This window comes from Nothobranchius furzeri, chromosome 2 (genome assembly GCF_043380555.1).
Source record: "Nothobranchius furzeri strain GRZ-AD chromosome 2, NfurGRZ-RIMD1, whole genome shotgun sequence".
Classification (NCBI taxonomy): domain Eukaryota; kingdom Metazoa; phylum Chordata; class Actinopteri; order Cyprinodontiformes; family Nothobranchiidae; genus Nothobranchius; species Nothobranchius furzeri.
In genome coordinates, this window is record NC_091742.1 from 47,990,957 (window position 1) to 48,017,741 (window position 26,785).

Consider the following 26,785-nt stretch of genomic DNA (forward strand, 5'->3'; position numbering starts at 1 on the left):
GACTGAGATCCTCATCTGTGCCCCAGACAAGCTGGTTCCCAAATTCAGAGACTCTTGGTCAGCTTGCTTCTCACACCAAACCTTCCGTCAGGAAACTTGGTGTGACCTTTGACCCAGCTCTCACCCTGGATTCTCATGTCAGTTCTCTTGTTCGCTCTTCCTTCTTCCATCTCAGGAACGTTGCTAAGCTGAGTCCCATTCTGTCCCGCTCTGAACTTGAGACAGTTCTCCACACCTTCATCTCCTCACGCTTAGACTACTGTAACTCTCTTTTCACGTGTCTGAGCAGAACCTCCCTGAACCGTCTACAGGTGGTTCAGAATGCCTGTGCTCGGCTTCTGACCAAGTCCTCCAAACACACCCACATCACCCCGCTTCTCCTCCAGCTTCACTGGCTGCCAGTCAACTTCAGGGTTCATTTCAAGATCCTGGTTCTGGTCTATAGGGCCCCACAGCAGGTCCCTGAGGTCCAGGGTTAGTGTTAGACCAAAGGTGATAGTGGCCCTCCATATCAGGATAGTTGTCCTCGGTTTGAGTCCTTCCAGTGAGCTTTGCAGATTTGGGAAAATGTCATTAGACAGTAATCATTGTTAAATTCATAATAATGTGGCGAGAGTAGATTTGTTGCTCATATCTGTCCCCTAAGGTGTCTGCAACACGGTTTATATGCTATCAGTGAACTTTGAGTTGAGGAAGACTCAAAGTTCTCACATTACTCATTTCAGCTAAAACGCTAACCCTAACTTGCCTTCCATTGACTGTAGAGTTGTGGGTGATGGTCATGAGTTGTTGCTGCCTTTCACAGACACTTTTTCTGCATGTGCTGCAAACAGGATAGCCGTCTTCTAGCAACTGTCCCTCGGCATTCTCCAGATATCCAAAATATGCCCATATTTCCGACTTTGTCTTCTTCGAGAGCTGATAGATGTCCTGAGTGCTGCCGTCTCCTCCTTCGGCCGTTATTTCAGCTTCAGCTTAAAGAGAGTTCTAGTTGTAAACTACAAAGTGCACATGTACGACAACTTCAGCAGATGAGACGGTGGCTGGTAAGGGTCACCGCGCCTGCACTGCACTACGGTAATTCACCGAGATAATATATTTTGTAAACAAGACGGTTATTGTTGTTGTCAACATTTGTACCGCGGTTTACCGCTACACTGGTCACCATGACTTCCCTAGAACATAATAAAATAAATGTCCAAATGTGTTGTGTATAAGTGGATAATTGAAATAAATGGGCACTTGACAGGAGGAACTACAAACAGGAGCATGGCACTAATCTAGACTATTAAAATGTCACTGTCTGATATTTAACAAGACCCCAATAAGGTAAATTTTATAATTACTATAGAAACACCTGTAAATGTTCCTGAGCCTTTAAATGGTCTCTCAGTCTAGTTAAAGTACTGAAATAAATGTCATTTTGCACAGGATTCTATTTTTTCCAGCTTCACATAATTGTGTGTTTTTAGTAGCATTTCTGTTGCTGGTAATCTAGTAATGTTTAAATAAATAAATAAAATCCTTTAAAATGACACTGGAAGAGGCATAAATCTGATGGAGGATTTAAATGCTGCTTACACATAGGGCTGGGGGTAAACGATTATTTTTAAAACGATTATTCTGACGATTATTTTATCGAATAGTCGACTATTCTAATGACTATTTATACAATTAATCTAATGATTATTTTTCTATTGCACAGTTAATTAAAACCAAAAAATCTCTAATAAATTCCTCCAAAAAATTGATTAATTGTTACTGTAAGAGAATAAACACTACAGGCCTCCCATTTTGTATAACACTGCTTTTATTGTGTTGGTTGGTTATGTTCTGGTGACTTGTAGAACTTGGGAGTGCAGGCTGCGAGGTGGTAGAAGATGGAGTGTCTCCATGCTGCTTTGTTTTGGTCACTTATGTGCGTGAGGCGAGTGGTGTTACGACTCTTCCTGGGGAGTTTGGCTCGTGTGCAAAAAGGAAGGGACAGTAATGTGGGATTTAAAAGTTAAAATGATGGTCAGGTTTATTTACAACTACAAAAAAAAAACAAATCTTTCCATCCACAGGTTGGGAATAATAAAACTAATTCTGCCTGTGGGGAATTAAAACAAAAGTACAAATAAGTAGGGATGTCCCACTGGGCAAAGATTACTGGGTTTTGGACCAAAATAAGAATCTCCGAAGTTCCAAACTCTAAACTGGGAGGTTAAACCAAACTCAAGGTGATATTTTAAACTAAACCGAAAATCCACAACACTCTAAATGTAATAAAAGGGAGATCTGCACCACAAAAGATGAACTCTAAACCAAAACGTAACAGCTTATCCAAACGCATGAAGCTGTTAGCGAAAATGCTAACAGTAGCTTTACCAACGTTAAGTTCAAGTTACCAAGTTTAAATAAACCAAAAACACCCAGCAGCAAACAGACCAGCATGGAGGAGAGACTGCTACCACCAAAACAGCTCTCCTAATGTCTGAAAGAAGCTCCTTTATGAAGGGAGAAACGCTCCCGGTGATTTTCTGCATCTGCGATAGAGACGGAGCAGCGCATTTGACCCCGGAAGTTGTTGTCCGTTGCCGGGAGACGAAGCCGGGCAAAACACGAAAGGAACCTAGTAGCGGACGGACGTTGTTCCGGGTCTTTGGTATTTGGCGGAGATGTTGGTGAAGGCGGAGAAGAGGGCGAACTAGAGGAAAAACCGGCAGATTCCACCTCTATTTACAAACTCCTGGGGATGCAACAAGTGGGCGCGGTGCGTCGACTACCGGATCTGACGTCGACGAATTTTTAGAATCGAGCCGTCGACGTCATTGAGGCTTCGCTACAGCCCTACTTACACATTAGCGTCGGCACGCTCAGGGTTTGGTCGGGCTGGATGGTGTGAGTTCAGTCTCGAACGGGTGGTGTAGTGTTCACGTATAAATCTGAGGGACTTCTCAGGAATGCAGAAATCTCGAGCCTGTGGGCGGAGTTTAATATGTGCGGGAAAGTCCGCGGTGTCCTCCTTTATAAGGTAAACAAAGGCGGACATGAGCTGTGCTGCTTTTGGAAACGTGAGGCAGTAGGCGTAATTTCAGCCGGCCAATCAGTCCGTAGTGTCGCCTCAGTCCCAGTCTGACTGCTACGGAGAAGGTCTAAGAAAAAGAGTCGCCTCAAATGCAGGACTACCGACTGCCGGAGAGTACAGACGTGTTGCTCCCAGCTCCTGCCTGCCGCCTTGCCTGCACGCATTCCTGTCCTTTATCTTCTTTTTGGCTCACTAACTTTCACCTCTTAAATCTCTGGGACCGTTCTTTAATTTGACTGAGGGTCTACAACAAGATTTTTTCTTTGACTTCGTCCTACACTCACCTTTCTCCCTACGTGCTTTGCTGCTGACATGTTCCGACGTCAACTCCCCTATAACGTCACGCTCCCATCCTTCTCCTCAGAAGATTTTCAATAACGTCTTCTTTCTTGCCTAGAAGTCGTTGAAACCAAACATGCTCAACTAGAATTCAACTGGGAGACAAATGACCTGTTTGGAGACGACAACACCCTCCCACCTACTCTGGTCGAAGGTCCCAGGACCCCGGATGATCCACAGTTGGTCAGCACCTCTTGATAAATCTCTGAGCGCCCTTCCCTGGGACACCCTTGGTGCAAAGCCAAAGAATAAGTCGGCCCCATGGGTAACAAGAGGAGGTAAACTGACTTCACTCCATGACATCACGGATGAAAATGGCTGGCCAGCGTTACCTTCACGACCGCATAATGAACACAGCAGCCCACAACATCGACAAGCTGGCAAAACAAGAGACACCAGAGGAACATCTCATCAAACAAGCATTCAGCTGCAAAACAGATGTACGCCGCTGCTAAAGCAGCCTGATCGGGAGATGCTAGAAGGCCTCTTCATCTCAGAACAGGGTAAGAAACCAAAACCAGCAGCAGAAGAGTTCTGATGAGACTCGGACTCTGATAATGGGCGACTTTCACGTGAAAGATGTGAACTTAAATGGCCATTACTCTGAAACTTCTTGTTTTTCCAAGGATACAATTACTGATATCTCAGACAGAATACCGACAATGCTTTCTAAACACCTCATTATTCACGTTGGTGCTGATGAAATCAGGAGGAGGGTTTCAGATACCCTTAAGCGTGATTTTACTGCTCTGCTGACATCACTCACCTCCCTGGAAACGAGTGCTTATCAGCGGCCCCCTTCCACCTATCAGAAGAGGAGCTGAACTTTTCTCATGGATCTACGCTTTCAACGAATGGCTGTCATCCACTTGTGATGAGGAGAGCATCCCATATTTTGACCAGTTCAACTTCTTTTGGGATCACAAGCACTTTTTTCAGCCTGATGGAATTTGTTTGAATAAATCTGGAGTTAAACTTTTCACCTCAAACCTAGCACACATGCTCCATGTTTCTGCTTTCCCTAACAAGGAAAGGCATGAGAAATGCATTCAACAGTCAGCACCATCTTCCTACTCTCACGGACCACCACGTCACACCAGCAAAGCTACAGATGCTGATAACACACTGAATGTTCCCAAACATGAAGATCACGATCAGCCTCACAGCTCTACCCCCTTCCTCCTCCTCCCTCTGCTCGCCGGTGCCACCATAGCCCCCTTCAGACAGGCCATGAAAAACGGAAATGTTCCGGACTCTGTCCGTAAGACCTTTGTGTCTGAATACAAACATCCGGATAACGTGTTCCGGAATTTAACCGGACGAAGCCCCTAGTAACAGGTCCGGACTTGTTACGGACAGGGTGGCTGCTTCAGACTGGTGAGGTAGAGTTCCGGACAAGGGGGAGGGGACCGGGGGACGCTGTGCGCACCTAGATAGCTCGCTCCTGTAGCATGCAGCGAACCACGGCAGCTCGCCTCCTACGGTACCGCCTAGACGCGCGACGGAGCGCTTCACACCGCTTCAGTGATTCCTTTGACCATTGAGCGCCATCATCCAGGTCTCTTATGCGTCTTCATGTGCACAGAATTATGCTTAAGTACCTCGTGATTTTTATCTTGAGAGGCGCTATAGAAATGATATTTTCTTCTTCTTCTTCTTAACATAAGTCCGATTTCCCCCCCCCCCCCCCCCCCCCCCCGAACCCCACCCCCGCCGCCGTCAGACATCTGGAACTTTTCCCTGCTGTGTGAAGGCAGCCGAAAGGACAAGTTCCGGTACAAAAGTGGTGTGTCTGAAAACACAGTTCCGGTTAAAAACCGGATTGAATTGTCCACAAATGTTCCAGAATGTCTATGTGAAAAGGGCTCATGAGTCGTTATCCATCAGTGAGACGAGTCAGATTTCCACCTCCCTATCCATCTAATCTCACCCCCCCCCCCAGCCCACTGTCCACATGTTACCTCACTCGCTCCAGTCACCTCTGGAGAACTGCCTACTTCTTCTGTCTGAGGACGGCTGGGTCCAGATTTTGGGAAATATAACACTTATAAATGTTTCCAGAACAAATGTGGACCTGACGAAATCTTTACTTTGCCTACTCCTGTCATAATCCCTGCAAGACTTAAAGTGCCTTCTCGAGCACATAATCCTAGGTACCTGATAACAGTTCCTTATCAACCTAATCCAACTCAATGTCCTCCAGTTACATCAATGAAGGTGGCTTTGTTAAATGTTAGATCTCTCAGGAATAAGTCATTTCTAGTAAATTATCTCATCTCCTCTCACAATCTAGATGCCATCTTCCTGACAGAAATGTGGTTATCTGACAGTACCTGTGCACCAGTAGTACCTGTGCACCAGCAGTACCTGTGCACCAGTTCTCATTGAAGCCCCCCCTCCAATTTCACATGACTGAATGTGCTTCGTCCTGATAGGAGGGGAGGAGGTGTTGCTTCTATCTTTGAACAGAGACCGATTCATTTGTAAACAGGTAGTTTGCAGTTACTATGACTCTTTTGAATGTCTTTGCTTCGAAGTTAAAGGCACACCCTAAGGTATTAGCACTTGTCATCTATAGACCACCAGGGTCTTCTAGAACTTTCATAGATGATTTTACTGAGCTCCTTTCTGCCGCCCGCCATTATCGAGCCCGCGGCACACACATCGCCAGATTCCTCCGCGAAAATGATGTTGATTAACGCGCGCTCCATCGCCAACAAGTCTCACATCCTCAACGATCTGTTCCGCACCAAAAAATTTAACTTTTTGTGGATTTCCGAGTCGTGGCAGAGCGAAAATGACGTCACTCATCTCCGTGAGCTCTGTCCTCAAGACTGCTCTTTCATCTCTGCTCCACGGACCACAGGCTGCGGTGGAGGAACAGCTGTTATCTCTAAGAAACACGTTTCGTGCCAAATTATATCCTCAAACTCCTACAGCTCATTCGAGATGATCATGATTAAAATTGGTCGAGTTCAACCAATTTATGGAATTCTGGTCTATCGCCCACCTGGATCTACTTCATCCTTCCTGTCTGACTTTCAGGATCTCCTATCTTCAACTATTAAACTAGACAGGATAATCATTGTTGGAGATTTCAACATCCACGCTGAGGATCTATCTAACTGCTCCACTAGGGAGTTCCTAAACATGATGAACTCTTAAATTCTCTCAACACTTGTCTGGTCCCACTCACAGAGCAGGCCACACCCTGGATCTGGTCTTTTCCTACAGACTTCTTGTTGATAAATGATGTTGTGTTCAGTGACCATGAGTCAGTTTCTTTTCATATTAACCTAAATTCTGAATCTCTTTTACCAGTCTCTGCTAAGCAACAACGTATTATCAACAGTTCTACCATTTTAAATTTCTCCTCCCTCTTTGACTTTGTACCTCCTTCTTCTGATGACGTAGAGCTCCTTACCAACTCATTTAATGATCACTGCCTCAAAATTCTAGATCAGGTCGCCCCTTACAAAACCAGCCGCAGTTCCAGTGCCTCCAGTTCACCCTGGCTGAACAACCAGATTCTTGAACTTAGACGCTCCTATAGAAAAGCGGAACGACGGTGGAAGAGGACAGGTCTGGTTGTTCATCGCGAATATTTTAAAGAACTTCTCGAGTCATACAACGAAGCTGTAGAAAATGCCAGGTCTTCTTTCTTCAGCAACCTCGTATGTCAAAATAAGAATACTCCTAAGGTTTTGTTTGATACCATCTCCAGCATCGTGTCTTCTCCTCTGCAGCAGGCTCAGCTATCTTCAGCTGATGACTGTAACACCTTTCTCCACTTTTTTGAAAACAAGATGCTGAATCTGAGATCCAGCATTCCACCAGCCCTCGCCCCCTCAGGAGGGGAGGCCCCCCAGTGCTCCGAGTCTTTCATCTCCTTCTCCCCAATTACACTAAATGACTTAAGCTCAATAATCAGTCAGATGAAACTCTCATCATGCTCATCAGATATCTTAACTCCCTCTGTTTTAGTCGGGTCCCTTGCCTCTATCAGTCCATCTCTGTTGACTATAATCAACAGCTCACTGAGCCAAGGCTGTGTTCCATCTTACTTTAAAAATGCAGTAGTGACTCCTCTCTTAAAGAAACCCAACCTTGACGCCAGCTCCACCAGTAACTTTAGGCCCATTTCTAAGCTACCTTTCATCAGCAAAGTACTTGAGAAGGTTGTTGAAACCCAACTCAGATCCTGGTTTTCTAAGTCAAAGATCTCTGACCCCTTCCAGTCTGGCTTTCTGAAGCAACACTCAACTGAGATTGCTCTAGTAAGGGTGCATAATGACCTCCTGATGGCTGCTGATGCAGGGAAATGCTCTGTCATGGTCCTGCTAGACGTCAGTGCAGCTTTTGACCATAGACTGTACATACTGGACAAAATGATTCCATAGGCTCCAATATCACGTTTTTTGTCTATAATGGGAGGTGGCCACCACCGCCATTTTGACCGTGTCACAGGTTCCGTCCAGCCCAGACAATTCCATAAAAGGGAAGAGAGGAGGAGCTGAGGGTGGGGCTGTAAGGCTGGGATCGAGTGACGACACCCAGGCGAACTAGCTACGAGCTAACCTGAAGCTAACCCTGGCTAACCCAAAGCTAACGCGGAGGTGGGAGCCGAGCTAATGGATGCAGCCACCTAGCTTCAACCCAACCGGAGCTAACCGGAACACCCATCGACCTGAACCTCACACGGAGTTTAGGTGGAGGTTTTCGGCGCCTGTTCGTGAAAAGTACCTGGATTAAAAAAATATTAAATCGGTAAGTTTATAATTTATTTCCGTAATGAAAACATTTTGCTTTGAGCAAGTTTTCAGTACCGTATTCTCCGGGCTATCGCTCCTGAGTCGCACCAGCCAATAAATGTATAATGAAGAAGAGAAAATATATTTAAGTCGTATTTTGGGGGGACATTTTATTATTTTTCTTACAAAATCTGAGACCAAGCGTTTCACATTGCAACACAAGCACCGGTAACCATAACAGAAAGAACAACAGCCAGCAGAGGAGAGGATGGCGGTGTTTCAAACCCTCCCGGCCGGCAAGGAGAGCTCATTCCTGGGCTGGAGCCGGCCCTCAGCACCCTGCCACAGGCTCCAACAGATGCTGGCGGTGTTTGAAACCCTCCCAGCGGGACAGGGGAAGTCATTCTTGGGTAGGGTTAGGTAGGCAATTATCATGAGAACCAGAACAAGAGAGCCTGATAACAGTTATGTGAAAATAACAGTTTAAAAGTATGTATGTGTAATAGAAATAAAAATATTTTAGAATTAGTGTAACTCACTGTGATCCAAACAATAAATCAGCCATAGCTGATTAGTAAATATGACATGAGGTCTGGGAGTATTTAAGTTTCATTCTTTTATTACATTTTTTTCTTAGATCTGTTAAAAGGTCACCATGGCAGCCTGTGTGTCTCCAACATCAGCTACACAATGCAGCAAGTGTTAAGTTCCAAATACCTGTCGTGACCACTTCATGTATGGTTTTGTACTTTAAACAATTATGACAAACCTGTTATTTTTTCTCCATAGCCATTTGGATCATCGGAGACAGCTACGTGAGGCGTGGTGCCCAGAGAGCTGCAGAGACCCTCGGAGACAACCTTTTAATATTTTGCGTTTTTTTTAATGTGTCGACACTTTGTGCCCTGTTGTTTTATTAAATGTAGTGTAAAAAATAAATGTTTTTGTTCAATTACTGGAATTTCTTTGGTTAAGACTACAAAGTGAGGAATAATCATTCACAAGTTATTTGTACAACAGGCCCATTTTAAATCCCAACAGTTTCTTAGCAGCCAATAGAAATGTGTTCTTTACTAACTTTACTTGGTTTAAAAATCTTACTAAAATAAACAGAGTGCCGTATTGCAAAACCCAATCATACTTGTCATGTAAACATTAGCTTTGTAGATATTTGTGTGCAACAAAAACCAAACTTAAATAATTTGTCATTCTTTATTGAAAAACAACAAAATACAGGTAAACAGAAAGTGTGGAAAAATAATAATGTGAAAGTATTGCATTTTAAATGTAATCCTATTTATCTTTAAAAAGAAAAACTCTAAAAATGTCCTGTACAGCAACATGACAGTAGAATGGTGGTCTGTCTGTCAGAATGTGCTGAACAGATTTGCTCTATCAAGAGGAGCCTTAATGTGTACGAGGTTCCCCTTGAGTAATATTGGTTTGGGTTATGTATCGCCACATCAGCATGTAAATGCTGAACCAATCTGGAATAAAGACTGCTGATAGAGGATAAACAAGTAAATAAGAGAAAAATTAATACAACTAGGAAACCAACATAAAACACAGCAACCAGCAGCTGCACCTGTGAAGAAACATTTCTAAGAGTCATCAAGAAAACGTGGGATGAACAACTATAAACATGTAAACCATGAACCACAAACATCATGAACAACAAACATCAACAAGCATGTGTTCGTGCGTGTGCTGGGATGTGGTGTTAGACCGGACCAGGTGCACTCTGGAACGGCCCCAAGTGCCAGAAAACCTTGCTACAGAGAACTCAGCTATGCCACATCCAGAGCCGGGCTGACACAGGTCATGGGCCACATGGCACAGGAATCACACAGCATTTCCACCTGAAACAGAATCATTAAAATTAGAATCAAATACAACAGTTGTTCAGTATGACATCAAAAGGATTTTTAAAGAAGGCAATTGGACTTTGGTTTCTTGAATATAGGAGGGTTGATCTTAAGCCTGAGTCATGCTTCTCCTGCGTCAGTGCGGAGTCACGCAACTCCATTATCCGTCCTTGCGTAGGGCCCCAGCAGGCACGCAAGTATGCACGAAGTCGAGCCCACTTTTTTAAACATCTGTTTAACGAGACGGACAGCGCAAGCTTGTAATTGGTCAGGATGCCGTTGTCGTCTACAGCGCCGCCATTGCGCACTCAAAAACAAAGAGCCGAGGATAACTAGCAACAGACACGGAAAAACTTGAAGAACACCTCGCAAAAAAGCTCTAAAAACATGAACGTTTTTATTCCGTGACTGGAGGAGTGAAACGATGCACAGCAAGCGTTTTATTTGTAGACGAAAATGACAGGAATCGTGGGTTTAGAGGTGGCGAGCCCGTGAAGAGGTGTAGGAGAATGAGACAAATTTGTCTGTTAAAAAGTCTCTTATGTACAAAAAAACACAATATCATCACACTATTTTGGACCGATACATGACAGGATACCACAGAACAGCTCTCCGCCCTCTGCTGTCCGGTCCGGGAATTGCTTTGCAACACTCCCCAGGAGACGGAGAAGTATGAGAGCTTAACGTCTCCATCTGTGCGTGCGTGTCTCTCCCTGTTGGAGCTGACAGAGAAGCATGAATCAGGCTTTATTGTAGCTGTCAATTGTTGCTTGATAAGCAGAAACTGTCACCTTTAAAACGCCTCCTCTGCACAGGGGTTTCTTTGTAATTAGGAACAGGAATAAAGTTATAGAGGTCAGCAGGTAAAAGATCAGCTTAAATTAATTTCACCATTAGAACAAAGGATGTTGTGTAGGCGTGAGATCACCAAAGATGATAGGGTCTTTTAAATCTTACTTTCAGATAAGCTGATGACGTTCAGCAGCTGAAACTGGGGGTGAACTGGCAGGAACTCAACCGCAGAGAGAAAATGAGTACCTGCTAGGAACAAAATAGAACAAACCAAAAACTCCATACTGCTGGGATTCAACAATACAGCTTATCTGTGCAATAACATATCAAAATGATTTTAGTTTTAAGATATTTTATGTTTTTCTTCAATGTAACATCAACCTATCAAGAAATTTGTCATCAAATATATACTAGAAAACTGAGAAGGTTGCATATGTATTTTGCATGTTGTAACTTTTACTCTGAACTTTATCAAGTGTCCACTTACATAAATGTTAGAATATCACCTTAGGTCCTGTACATGCAGACTCTAAGGGATAGATAGTAACATATATGTAACAGTAAATGAAACCGTGCCTGACTGTTTAAAACTCCATTTACAACTTAGTGTAGCATCCTGTATGTTGGGGTCAAACTTCAAGGATAAAGAGCTTCGTCAGTGTATACTTAGGCCCCGTTCATGCAGGCTCTAAGTAACACTTAAAAGGATGTCCAATAAAAGGAAGGCTCTTCATATGTTATGTTTTGTCTGCAAATATCAGAAAAATGTTCATGGTCACAACTTCTGACAAGCACATAACAAAATGTACAGACAGACTAAAAGATATGACGAGGACAACTTTTCTCTATTCTCAATAAAAATGGATTAATTTTGTGAGCTTTTTGCGGACAGTTTTGCCTTCTTTTATCCGGTCCGTCTCCTGCCGTGCTATATTATTTAATCTAATTTTGCAGTACCACGCTGAAGCCATCTTTACATACACATGGACATGATTACTTTATTCTGAAGAATTTTGGTGACACTTTTCAAAGAAGAAATTCTTGCCTTCAGTCTCCTTGTCTTCCAGGATTGCAATCTAAGCTTTTTCTGAACTACGCATACCTTTTCATTTGCCGACAGAACTCTCCTTTTAAGCGTTTTGGGAGACTCTGATCTGATAGCAATGGTCACTCAGGATGCTATTTGGCTGTAATGGCACAGTGTTAAACTGACCAGAGTATGAGTCATTCTGGTGTTGAACACTGTGACCAGAATGAGCAGTATAACACTCAACTGCTTGCAGAGGAATGGCATCATGTGTTACATTTTGAGTAACAAAGACCTCTTGAGGTGACTCCACACATCAATATATTGCTCAGATCAACACCAACTTTTATGGCACTGTGTACACCTGCATCTACATCTGCAACCTTCTCAAAACTTACCTTGTCATTCCTACTTACCTGTTCTTCCCTTCTTGGAACAGGTTTTTTGACCTTAAAGGACGAGAAGATTGTAGGTACGGCTGTGTCCTTCAGGCAAGCTCTCCCCTAAAATAAAAAAACATAATTACTTAATTTAAAAAAAGAGATTCACATATACACACATCAGACAAGGTCAGCTTCTGAAGAACACACTGGTACACCAGAGCACTGTGTGTGTGTGAGTGAATGTGCTTGCGTGCATGCATGCATGTGTGTGTGTGTGTGTGTGTGTGTGTGTGTGTGTGTGTGTGTGTGTGTGTGTGTGTGTGTGTGTGTGTGTAAAAGGCATGTGTAGTGTTTGTTATTTATTAAGCATATGTTGTTGGATTTTATCCAGAATCGAGACTTTGAAAATATATAGTTTAATTTCAGTTTGATTTATTTGACATTGTATAATTTTATTATTTTGTTTTTTCCCCCTAAATGCCTAACAATTTTGTTTAACATGACTATTTGTCATTCATCCCAATACATAAAGTTACACATTAAAGACTGTCCAAAAATTAAATTGTTTCTCTGAGTAATTGACCATAGAATTAGATGGAAATTAATAACATGATTGTTTCCCATCTAAACAGCCCTAGTCACAGACAATACAAGGGTGGGGACGATTTTCTTCTAGTTACACAGCAATGTAACGTCGGTATATTATACAGCTAATGCTTCAATTTTTTTAAATCTCAACCAAAATATGAAGTAATGTGTTTGTACCCTTATTTATTATATGGAGTCTACATTTACTGCAGCTGGCAGAAGCAGACATTTTTCTATTGATACACGGAATTTACAGAATCATTTTAAATTTTAATAGGGTAAGACTGCAGGAGGGAGCAGTAAAATACAGGGGGTCCCCAGCAAAAACAAACTTTACAAGTTCGATGAAACTTGCTGGTGTTCTTTCAGTAGGCTCAGTGGCAGCTACAACGACCCAGTGGCTGTGCTTGGTCAATGTTATCGAGCTCAGTCCGGCTCGGCCGTGAACGAGCCGAGGCGACATCCTGCTCTGCTTAAGAAGTGTTATTTTCCCGCTTCAGAAGAAGTGTCCGTGTTTTTACGCTTTCTCAGAGACATGTCACGTCGCTAAGTTGTTAGCGCCGTGCGCTAACACGTCAATAGTGCAGCGTAGCCTGCTGGCGGTCTTAAGGGTTCAGATGAAAACACCCTACCTCTCAGGCTGCTTACACATCGATATTAAGTTGTCGCCCATCGAAATATGCCCTATTAATTATTTTACCATATTTTACATTTCAATTTCATGGTTAAACAGTACATGCTACATGTTAAACTGATAGTTAGCTAGCTACTTCGGTAAACTCAGCTAGTTTTAAGGCGGCAGTGACATAAAATACAAATATAGATTTTAACTTACCGAAAAAAATGAAGTGGAGACTCCTTGGACGCTCTGTTAGTGCAATTAATACCACAGCAAGTCATTTTGTCCAACAATTGCACCAATAATATCCAAAACAGAATTCACAAGCACAGAGACTCAAAATCCCGAAACAGTTTCCAGGAGGGACCGAGGCTGTACTGAGGCCTTTCCACGGAGCTAGCTCTGTGGTCACGTGGGTCTGAGGCGGCGGTCACGTGTGTCGGATGCTCATTAATTATTTAGAATTTTAGGCTTTCAATACACTTAAACAGAAGAGTGAGAAAAAATTCACCCCCTCAGAGTTGTCATGAGTATAAACTAGATAATTTAGACAAAAAACATGTTTTGGTACCAGGCTGTAAACATGTTTATTTCTGCTGTGAAATCGGCATTTTTAACATGGGAGTCAATGAGGATTTGCTCGCTTCTGGCACCAGCCCCCCAGCGGATGAGGGTGGAACTGCAATTTCTCTTACTTCCGGGTTGGGACCATTATTAGAGCCGCATTGTGGGGGCTTGCTTTTGACACTGTAGACCACAACGTTCTACTAAACAGGTTAAAGGCCCTGGCTGGGATTTCAGGTTCTGCTCTAGACTGGCTCTCTTCCTATCTCACTAACAGAACATTCACAGTGAAGTCAGAAACCTTCTCTTCATATATTGCCTCTCTAACATGTGGGGTCCCACAAGGTTCAGTTCTAGGGCCTCTACTATTTGCATTCTATATTCCTCCCCTAGCTGGCATCATTCAGTCTTTCCCAGACATCTCCTACCACATCTACGCTGATGATATTAAGCTCTATATGTCCTTTATGCCACACCAGTTGGACAGGCTGGCCACCCTTGTACTCTGCCTGACCCAGATCAGTAACTGGCTGTCCAGCAACTTTCTTGTTCTAAATGCTAACAAGACAGAGACCCTGATCGCTGCACCCAGGGCTGGACTGGGACAATAATTCAGCCCGGGCATTTTGACTGGAGACCGGCCCATCACCTGTTTTTTTTGGAAAAGACATTAAGCCTTACGCTGTTTCTGACACACACCAACGTACACTTTCTTATTGGTAGTATTTATGTATCAATCTAATAAACATAAACCTACACCATCCTTCCTATCCTGGTATTCTAAAAAGTAGGGTTGGGGGTAACTGATTATTTTTAAAATGATTATTCTGACGATTATTTTATCGAATAGTCGACTATTCTAATGACTATTTAGATGATTAATTTAGCAATTATTTTTCTATTGCACAATTAATAAAAACCAAAAAATTCTCAAATAAATTCCTCCAAAAAATTGATAAGTCGTTTCTGTAAGAGAATAAACACTACAGGCCTTCCATTTTGTATAACACTGCTTTTATTGTGTTGCGGTTGTTTATGTTCTGGTGACGTGTAGAACTTGGGAGTGCAGGCTGCTGCCTGAGAGGTGGTTGGAGACGGAGTGTCTCCATGCTGCTTTGTTTTGTTCACTTATGTGTGTGAGGCAAGTGGTGTCACGACCCATCCTGGGGAGTCACGTGTTTCTCCTATTTTAACTGTAAATCCTTCTAGCTGTTATATTTATAACAAGAAACAGATATTCGGACAGAATATTTTCACGTTTATTCGAATATGATTGTGGAACACACCCAGCATCATAATAAATGAAGTAATATTTATGCCAATTTAAGCCTTTATGGGTGACCAGGACTCTGTGTTTATGAATGTGGAAGACACCCAGCATCCTGTGATGGCACTAATAACATCAAGAGATAATAAATAAGGTAATATTTAGGTCAATTTAACCCTTTACACGTGACCAGGACACTGTAATCAATTTTTGGCAAGGGAAATGATCATTTGTTGCCATTTTTGAGGTGTTTATGAATGTGAAAGACACCGGCATCCTGTGATGGCACTAATAACATCAAGAGATAATAAATAAGGTAATATTTAGGTCAATTTAACCCTTTACAGGTGGCCAGGACACTGTAATCAATTTTTGGCAAGGGAAATTATCATTTGTTGCCATTTTTGAGGTGTTTATGAATGTGAAAGACACCGGCATCCTGTGATGGCACTAATAACATCAAGAGATAATAAATAAAGTAATATTTAGGTAAATGTAACCCTTTACAGGTGACCAGGACACTGTAATCAATTTTTGGCAAGGGAAATTATCTTCTTTTTTTCTTTCTTTTTTTTTGATATTTTTGGGGTGTTTTTGATGACACAGTAGACAGTATGAGTACAGTAACGTCAACAGATAATACATAAAACCCTTATTTGGTCAATTTTAGCCTCCATGAAAATCTTAGCGATCACTTTTTGGCAAGTAAAATGCCATTTTAGTTGTCTACAATTAAATCATCAATAAAGAATTTAAAGATATTTTGAGGCATTTCTTATAGGTAAACGGGAGGGTGTAGTCTATTTGGCAAGTGACAATCTTAATTTTATGTGCTGAAGTGCTTTTATCTTGTTACTTTTAAATAGAGCAACGTAATGAATAGCAACCTACACAGTGTCATTGTAAAGCCAAAGCTTGATCATTTTAAATACTTTTTTTCAAGTAAAAATGTGCCCCAAACTAGTTAACTGTGGCTCCATGTCAAGTGGACTAAAGAAAGGAAGGGGAAAAAAATTAAATCGCTGGAGAATTGTTTATTTCCATTTATACAACGTTTACATTCAATACAGGGTGCCATTTTACATTGTTTATTTATTTTTTTAGTATCAAGGCTGCAACATAAAGAAAGCCAGTTCTTACCACAAAGTTTGTGGCACAAACCATCTTTCAATCGCAAATATTGCAAAAAGGATTAATATATCCTCATTGTGAACGTTTAAGACAAATAGCAACACTTAAAACAACTTCCGAACTGGAAAAACTAATGTGGCAAGGTGCAGAAAGGAGTGCCCGGGCGGGATTCGATCCCCAGACTCCCGGGTGAGAGTCATACGCTCTAACCAGTCAGCCAAAGAGGCATCTACCTGGCCAAATAGCCAGGGCGCACAATCTATCGGGACATTGTGGATGCTCACACTGCCACATCTTCCTCCCTCTTTCCACAAGCACGTCCTCGTGCTCCCGCGCAGGGTGCCACAAACACTGCCACACTAATATCCGCGATAAACATCTGTTTAAGTACCGGAAGAGGTTATCTTTGCTTTCTGAATGTCCATATTGCTAGATATGCTGAGTTTTAGGGCGAAATCCTGGGGAATTTTGTCTAGAAATGCAATTGCCTAACCGTGCGCGATCCCGCGGTGGCTAATCATTTTTTGGCAGCGAGTCAATTTATGGCACAACACCGGCTCGGGTTTCTCCTCCTCCTCCCTCTTTTCTTCTCCAACCTGTCGCTGGGCTGAGGCTCCATCACTTCCTAAATTGATTTTACTTGAACCTTCACTACCAAAGAACTGTCAGATTTTAACACATGTGCCAGCATCAGCCTGAAGGGCCAGTTTCTTTTTTAGTCGAATTTTCTCCGCTCCTCCTTTCCGTTTTTTGTTCTCCATTTTGTTAAGCTCGTCTGTCTGTTTACTGAGATTCACAAACAACTGGCGGGTGCATCAGACCTCTGGCTATTGGTCCAGCCCAGTGTGTATTATTACCAATTGGCCAATCCACCAACTTTTACGAGGCGTCGCGTGGGGCGGCGCGGGCAAGTTGTCCGCAACAACTAGAGGCCAGGAAAAAAAAAAAAAAAAAAAAAAAAAAACAGACACCGGCCCATAAAAGATGAAAGGGTCGGCCCAGCGGGCAGTTGCCCGCTATGCCCTATGGTCAGTCCAGCACTGGCTGCACCCCCGGAACTTCAACCAAAAATTGAGCAAGAAATTGCCTCTTTTTGCCCATCAGCCAAGGCCAACATTAGAAACCTGGGAGTTATTTTTGATCCAGCTTTAAGTTTAGACTCACACGTCAAAACCATCTCCCGCTCTTGTTTCTTTCAACTGAGAAACATTTCAAAAGTCTGTAAACTGGTTTCTACTGCAGATCTGGAAAAAATAATCCATGCCTTTGTGTCATCACGCTTAGAATACTGTAACGCTCTTTTTACTGGTCTCAGCAAAACCTCCCTCTCACGCCTTCAAGCCATCCAAAATGCAGCAGCCAGACTCCTAACCAAATCCAGCAGACGAGCTCACATCACTCCAGTTTTACAGTCCCTCCACTGGCTCCCGGTAGAATATAGAATACAGTTTAAAGTTTTAGTCCTGACCTATAGAGCTCTTAACAACCAGGCTCCAAGCTACCTATCTGAGCTTTTATCCCCACACATCACCTTTCGGAACCTTATATCCACATCTGAAAACCTCCCGGCTGTTCCTCGAACCAGACTGAAAACCAAAGGGGACAGGGCCTTTCAGACTATTGCACCCAGACTTTGGAACAGTCTACCTTCAAATCTCCGTCTCTCTAATACTGTAGAGGTCTTTAAAAATCATCTAAAAACTCACCTTTTCATCCAGGCATTCCCTCCTTAAATGTTTCAGAATGATGGCTTTGTTCGGGTTCACATCTTCACTTTGTTTATACTCATGATTTTATTTTCTACGTTTATCACTGCTATTGCTTTTCTGATGTTTTTATTGGTTAGAGGTATTTGCCCTGATCTTTATCATGTTGTACAGCGCTTTGTGATTTATATCTGTGAAAGGCGCTATATAAATAAACTTTTACGTACTTACTTACTTACTTCTCCTATAGATTACACACACCTTATCGTAAGTGGTGACATTAATATGTATGTTGATAACGCTACCAGCAAATCTGTAGAACAATTTCTTGATATGCTTGAGTTGTTTGACCTTAAACAAAATGTCCATGCTCAAACATACGAGCAGGACCACAGTCTCGACCTAATCTTAACTAAAGACGTTGTTGTGTCAAACTTTGTTAAAGATGTGGGCCAATCTGATCCTTTCTGTCTTTTCTCAGAGATGTCAGTCTCACCTGCTACACTTCAATCTACAGTTGTTCACAAAAAAGGTCATAGGTGACCACGCAGCTTCAGCTTTTACCAAACAGATGAACTTATCAACACGTCCAACATCCAGCTGTGTTGATTCACTCTTAGCCAGCTTCAACTCCAAAACACTTGAAGTCCTTGATGCCATTGCACCTGAAAAGGTCAAACTGATATCAGGCAAACAGAAAGTTCCATGGAGGTTCTCTAGATCTGTTACTAATCAAAGCGAGAATGTAGAAAAGCAGAGCGCCGATTCAGGAAAAGTAATCTACCAGATAACTATCAGACCTTCAGAATGCAGCTGTGTACTTTTAATGCGGAGATTAAAAAGGCGAGACAAGCATTTTTCTCAAAAGTCATCAATGATGATATTAACAGTTCCCATGTTCTGTTTGCGACTGTCGAGAGGCTAACTCATCTCCCAGCACAGTTAGCCCCGGACATCATTTCTCAGACCAGATGTGATGAGTTAGCATCTTTCTTCAATGAAAAAATAACAAATATTAGATTAGCCATTCATTCCTCTAAATCAGCTAACTCAACCAGACCACTGACACAGCCACACAGCAACAACCTGGCCACAATGCCGGCTTTCACCCTGATTAGTACTAAAACACTTAATGACGTAGTAAAGACCCTAAATTCCTCTACTTGCTGTCTGGACAGCCTGCCTACAAACTTCTTTAAAAATGTTTTAGTTGCCTAAAAGCTGAGGTACTGGAAATGAACTGCTCTTTAACATCAGGTCTTTTCCCTAAACCACTGAAAACTGCTGCTGTGAAACCCTTCTAAAGAAGAGGAAACTAGAACCCTCAGTGAGGAAACTAGAACCCTCAGTGTTGAACAACTACAGACAGATCTCTAATCTCCTTATGATGAAAAAGTCATTGAAAAGGCGGTAATGATGATAAACAAATAATAAACAATTATTTAGAGTCAAATAACATTATGGATGGTCTTCAGTCAGGCTTTAGACAGCACCACAGCACAGAGACTGCACTGATGAAGTTATTAAACAACATTCGTCTCAACACTGATTCAGGTAAAGCGTCTGTCCTGATGATGCTCCACCTCAGTGCAGCTTTTGATACTGTGGACCACAACACCCTTCTGGACAGACTCACAAACTGGGTGGGACTATCGGGCACAGTGCTTGGCTGGTTCCAGTCCTAGCTCAAAGACAGGGGCTATGTTGTCTCTATTAGGGACTAGAGCCCTGCGCGGGACTGTTTTCTTCATCCCGCTCCTGCCCACTCCCGCTGAATTTCTGACCATTACCGCCCGCACCCGCAACGTGTGTGTTACACTCCCGCCCGCACCTGCAGTGTGCATGTCCACTCCCGCCCGCAACCGCAAAACTCGGAGAAATTATTACCTCACAATAAAAGAGATGTATTGAGTTTGTGTCCTCAACATGTCATTTTATAGTCTATGGGATCGGCAACCCTCTCGGCTCTTCCATCCCTCTCTGTGCTTATAAAATAATGAATGGATATTTAAATAAAATGCTTTATATTTTACTGACTTAATTTTATATCTATGTTGATTCTAAATGTAAAGATTGTCTGCGTAAACCTGAACAGTTCCAATCCGGTCTTAAGACCGGGTTGACGGGTCACGCATATGCGTAATCATATCGGCGCTTCCTGAGTTGAAGAGGATGTGAGATTCTGGGACTCTCCTCAGACAGGCTCAGGGATGCGTCGCCACATTGGAGACAGGAGCAAGCACTATTCAGCCAAAGTTTAATAATCAAGGAAATTTTTCTAAGTGACAAGTCTCTCTGAGAGACCGGGTTTGGAAAACACTCGCTTCAGTGGGAGGAATCTTCCATGCGCTCTGGTTCTGCGACGTGCTCCAAGCCCCTCTCCACATCTTTAGCTTGCTGTACACCTATACGTGCTGACAGTGAGCTGCGCTGAGCTCAGTGACCAGCTCAGATGTTCAGATGGGAATCTTTTCTTGGGCGATTTAGCTACATCTGCGTCAGTTCGTATGCATGCGTCGGGGTATTTCTTTCTATTCTTTCTCCGTCAAAATAAACGGTCAAATACGGGAACTATCCGGTCAACACAACACAAGCCCTGCTTTTAACTGTTTTGTTTTCTTGTGAAAATTGTTGGAAAGAGATAAAATTGAACTTGATTACCACCAGAGCCGCGCACTGCGCCGTCATGATATCTCAGTGACTGTAAATGAGGGGAAAAACAAATTGATCGGATCCTGCACATCTTTTAACACAGCCTTTCTCAAATGGGGGTACGCGTACCCCTGGGGGTACTTAAAGAAACTCCAGGGGGTACATGAGAAAATGTACATTCATTTAAAAAAATAATATCCATGGAAAATCTTTTAAAAATAATGTAATAAATATTTTAGGAAAATATAAGTAAAAGTTCATAAAATGTGTTTTATATTCAGTAGAAGTAAGCTAAATTCATTATCCCAAAATCCCAGAGTCTCCCCCCATACCAGGATGGTTAACTCCAACCTGTCATATAACGCCTGGCATCACCAGTCAGTCACTTGGATCAGCGTTGGACACGTGGCTGAAGCGCAGCAGCAATTCTTTAGAAAACACGGAGGGACAAGTGGCCAAGAAGGCCAAACCAGAGCCGGCAAAATTCCGGCTTTATCTTGAAGATTATGTTTTATTTGGATTTACTTCCACAAGTTGCAACCCACCCAAGGCACTGTGTTTTTTCTGTGGTGAGAAATTAGCTAACGACACTGATCAGAGAAGCAGACTGTGTCTAGAAAGGAGCTTGATCACAGCAGTTGCCTCCCTGCCACCAAGGATGAAAAAGATCCTCAGTGAAGCACAAGCCCAAGTGTCTCACTAAAAAGTCTGTAAAAACACTCCGTTCAGTGCAGTAATGTTAAGAATTCAGTCTTCTTTTTGATTTTTAAAAATATATTTTGAGATTTGCATTTGTTTTTAGCAATTGTTGTTATTTAAAATGACGTTAATGATTTCTTTTAGAGAACAGATATACTATGATCCCAAAAGGGAACACTTTATGTTGATATGTTTTTTTATGAGCACAAATCTTTAATTATAATTAGCTTAATCATTTATTTGGCCTGTATTTGATATATAGTTTTTAAATATTTCTAGTTATATATTTTTTTCCAAATAGTTCAAGAGATACTACAAAAAATGTGCAGTGTTTTGCACATTTATGGATTGTTCAATGGGCAATCTTATGGTTTTAAATAGTTTTATGGTGACTGTTTTCAATTAATTAATTAGAATCTCATTTTAGTGATGAAAAATATTTCCAACACATTTAGTTATGGAGTATTAACAATGAAAATATTTGAAATAGTTATTTTTTTTCAAATGGTTGAATTTTGTACTTGTTTATCAGTTCCAAAGTTTAATAAATCAGTCACTGAAGGCACCGTGCTCTATTTAAGGTCTTTTGTTTTTTACAACCAAATATGCTTTTGCTCTGATTAGGGGTACTTGGCTGAAAAAAATATTTCATGGGGGTACATCAGTGAAAAAAGGTTGAGTACCACTGTTTTAACACATTGGTCAGGTTTGACGCACTTTGTTTTCATTTAGTTTTTAACCCTTTAATGCCGATGCGTCACCATCACCGGTGACGCCTGGCGCATTTGATTTCAAATAACTCCTCGCTACTTAAACTATAAAATTCTTAAAAAAAATAAAGGAGCTACTGTGTGGTGCTTAAAGGGTTAATGAAGTCAAGGCCGTTTCATATTATATTCTCCTCTCTAATCAGGCAATGATCGGGGTCGCTATTCTAAGAGAGACCTGAATGAGAAATATTAACACAATCGGAGAAACTCCTCCAAATGTCTGACTTGCCTTTCTTTGGCTTTTGTGTCATAAAGACCTTGTTTCAGCTTCTTTTCAACATCAGTTGCCGACTCCATCATACTCATCCCGATCCCGCACTGTTACTTTTAGCCGACCGTTCCCGCCCACAGCAAAGTTCACACCGCCCGCTCCCGCAAGATTTGTGTTGGGTCCTGCAGGACCCGGCGGGACCCAATCCCGATGCAGCCCTCTATTAGGGACTACCAATCAAAGTGGATCACCATATGTGGGGTCCCCCAAGGCTCAGTTCTAGGACCACTACTCATTAATCTCTACATGTAACCCCCTGGGTCAATTCATACTTAATAACAACATAGCCTATCATATGCTGATGACACCCAGATCTACCTAGCCCTATCACCTAGTGACTGTCGGCCGCTTGACTCACTCTGTCAGTGTCTAGAACAAGTAAACGACTGGATGCAGTCAAACTTCCTTCAACTAAATAAAGACAAGACTGAAGTTATTGTCTTTGGCAACAGGAAGGTTAGAATGGATTTTATTGCTCAGCAAGACTCCAGAGGAATAAAAACAAAGACCTAGATTAGAAATCTTGGTGTTATCATTGACTCAGACCTGAGCTTCTCTGGACATATTAAGGCTATGACTAAGTCCGCGTTTTATCACCTTCATCAAACATCAAGAGTCAGAGGTCTTATGTCCAGACCAGACTTAGAGAAACTTGTTCATGCTTTTATTTCTAGTTGGCTGGTCTACTGCAATGGTCTCCTAACTGGTCTTTCCAAAAAGCTGTGAAGCAACTGCAACTTGTTCAGAATGCTGCTGCTAGAGTCTTAGCAAAAACTAAGAGAACGGAGCAGATCCCTACCCTGGTTGCCAGTAAACTACAGTATAGGCTTCAAAGTGCTCCTACTAGTTTATAAATCACTCAATGACATGGGACCAAAATACATGTCTGATCTCATTCCTGTATACACCCAATAGGGCTCTGAGATCCCTTGGAAACAATCTGCTGGTAGAACCTCGGGTCAGGACCAAACATGGTGGAGATGCATTCAGTTACTATGCTGCTCACATATGGAATCAGCTTCCCCATGACCCCAGATCTGCCCCAACCCTAGTGTTGTTTAAATCAACCCTAGTATTGTTTAAATCAAAACTAACACACTAATGTACTCATCAGCCTTGTTTCTTATCGTGCATCGTCTCCACTGTGATCTGCGTTGTAACTTTATCTTCTCCTTTAGCTCTAAACTGTAATTCTATCTGTGTGTATTTTCATTTGTGTTTTAATGCTGTTTTCATACCATGTCCTGATAAATGTAAAGCACATTGAATTTCCTGTGTTTGAAATGTGCTCTATAAACAAAGCTGCCTTGCCTTGCCTCGGAACCAAAAACGCAAATCGGACCTGCGTGTGAACTACCTGTGTGAAGACACACAGGTAGATCTACTAACACCTTAGCACCCATGACGTTTGAGACTGATGCAACCAGTGTTACAGCAGGACTAAAGACATGATCAGAAACAGGTTACAGTTGGGTGGTCTAGGAAGGTAGAAGATTGTGACGTCTGAGCGGTGAACAGATGAGCAGACCTTCGGGACATCCTGCTGTCACACCAAGAAGGTCACGGCTGCAGCAGCGTATCTGCGGGTCTGCAGCCAAAGACGAGTCATCAAGTCTTCCTCGTTCTTCACGGGCCGTGATGCTCTTGGATGAAAACATCCACCTCTTTGGCTCCCAATCAGCTGATGACAGCTTCAACACACCGCGCTGCTGAATTAGTAATGCACGCATTTTCTTATCAGTAATGGAAGCGGCATTATGATACAAGAAGACTGTCATTAATTAGATTACTGAAAAAACAATTTTTTTTGTAATGCCATTATTTTAAACAGCGATATTCCCATCACTGTTGGCGATGCCCTGAAGAAGGCTACAAATTTAGGTAAAACTTGTCAGCAAGAAGGTAAAAACACAGCTTTATTACTCTGTGTTCAGAAAGGAACCAAATAATGGAATTGGTTTAAAATATAATTTTAATGAATAAAAGCTGCAATATTATCATTTATCTGTGAGAGGTGAAAAAACCCCACCATTACACCAAATATTGATTGAAATGGTTAGTAATAGAGTTAATACTGAAATATAAACAATGTGCCGGGTTAAACGGACCCAGGAACTTCATTGGTGTTCATGAGAAATAAACATAACATGAGGGTTACTAAATGTTTTCCATTGTCTTTTATCCTGTTCAGAACGTCCACAGCATCATGTCTGGGAAAAGGAGGAGGTTCTGACTGACCTGCTGCTCTCTAACCAGGAGACCACCTCCAGTTTTGACCAGAAGCAACCAGAACCTCCACTGATTAAGGAGGAACAGCAGGAGCTCTGCCAGCATGAAGGGCAGGTCATTCAGAAGCAGGAACATGCTTCCTTCTTGGTGAACTCTCCTTCTGAAGAAACAGACAGCTGTGATCCAGAACCACACAGGAACCAACCCTTGTGTCAGAGTTCTACTGAAATTGAAAACCAAGATCAAGATTGTTGCAGGAATGAAAACTCTGAACTAAATGGCAATGAAGAACTGACACAAAATAAAAGACGCCATCAAACTAAAGATCATAGAGACAGTGTAGATAGTCAGAAACTAAACAGGAACAAAAGGGCTCACAGAGATGAGAGACACTTTTCATGTAAAATCTGTGGGAAGTCTTTTAGTTACAATAGTGCTTTAACTGATCACATGAGAACTCACACAGGTGAGAAACCATTTCCATGTAAAACTTGTGGTAAATGTTTTTCTTACAGTAGTGACTTGACTAAACACACAAGAACTCATACAGGTGAGAAACCTTTTAGATGTGAAACATGTGGTAAATGTTTCTCTAGGACTAATGTCTTGACTAAACACATGAGAACTCACACAGGTGAGAAACCATTTCCATGTAAAACTTGTGGTAAATGTTTCACTCAAAGTAGTAACTTGACTTATCACATGAGAACTCACACAGGTGAGAAACCATTTCCATGTAAAACTTGTGGTAAATGTTTTACTGTCAGTAGTGGCTTGTTTTATCACATGAGAACTCATACAGGTGAGAAACCTTTTAGATGTGAAACATGTGGTAAATGTTTCACTCAAAGAGGTAACTTGACTTATCACACCAAAAGTCACCACAGGTGAGAAGTCGTTTCCATGTTTGATTTGGAAAATTCAGCTAAACATTTTCTTTAACTTATGTGAAAATTCTCATTTGCTATTATATTCATAAAATGTGTTTGTCACAAGTTTTTTTTTTTCATAAAAGAAACCTGACTCATTTTTCTTTTAAACCTGTGATGAGTTTCACAGATAAGCAGAAATAACAAGATTCAGACCAGAAAACAAACTTGATCTAAACCACTTCCTGTTGACTAAAATAAATCTAGTTTATGCTTTAACTCATTCCTGCATTTTGCTTCTTTTTTTAAAAGTTTAAAAAACTGAAGGATGAACCTGAATTTTCTGGAATTTTTCTGCAACCTGTAAAACCACCAGAGAGTTGATTCAAAAGGGTTTCCAGCTGATCCATGTTTCACTGGTACCTAAAGCCACTTACACACTAGCATCGGCTCCGATCCGCCCAGGCTGGCCGTGTTTGTTCCACACTGCCTTAGGAATGTGGACGTTATTGAGCACATGTGAGGTCTCCAATATTGGCGTGAAAAATAGATATCAGCGATGTCATGAGCGCATCTCCAAGGATGAGGGCGGGGCAAAAGTGCATGGAGAAGTCTGCGGTGTCTTCATTGGTAAACAAAAGAGGCCAGAGCAGTCTTGCTTTTGGAGACTCTAACTCTGATACTGCGTCCTGCTTTGTTGTGTCTGGCAGCACTGTGTGTATGTAGCCCTTTTTACAAGACACACCATGCCAGCAAATCGGCGTAATATTACCACGTGCTATGCCGGCATGCCGTTGCACGAATTTTGCCGCATTTGTTCCACCTCGCTTGATAGTAATATTGCAGTAATTCTCTGTCTTATAAATGGCGATTGCGCCTTGGCACAACAGAGGGAGGTGTCATGATGACTAGGGAGTTAATGCCGACTGGCAACTTAATTGAAAATGAAAGTAAACACAAGTGGTAAGTTTTGCTTTTTGAACAAAATCAGCTGAGATGGAAAACTGGAGTGCTGCAGTGTAGGGCTGCAACAACGAATAGATAAATTCGATGAAAATCGATTACTAAAAGCGTTGGCAACGAATTGCGTCATCGATTCGTTGTGTCGCACAACTCTTCCAAAAGCGCCCCCCCTTACCGCCCGCCGTTGCGCGCAGACCAGAGCAAGTCAGATCAGCGCGAGGGAGAGCCGG

General features: G+C 42.1%; 1 protein-coding gene across 2 annotated transcripts in view; it reads left to right on the plus strand.

Moving 5' to 3' along the window:
• Positions 1-25,875, plus strand: part of LOC107372665 (uncharacterized) — a 66,334-nt gene extending 40,459 nt beyond the window's left edge. For both annotated transcript variants that reach the window (XM_070546118.1, XM_070546119.1), the window contains one exon: positions 24,686-25,875. In XM_070546118.1, the coding sequence (XP_070402219.1) occupies positions 24,686-25,614 (929 nt within the window). In that variant the 3' untranslated portion in view covers positions 25,615-25,875. The remainder of the gene's footprint in view (positions 1-24,685) is intronic.
• Positions 25,876-26,785: the final 910 nt, after the last annotated feature.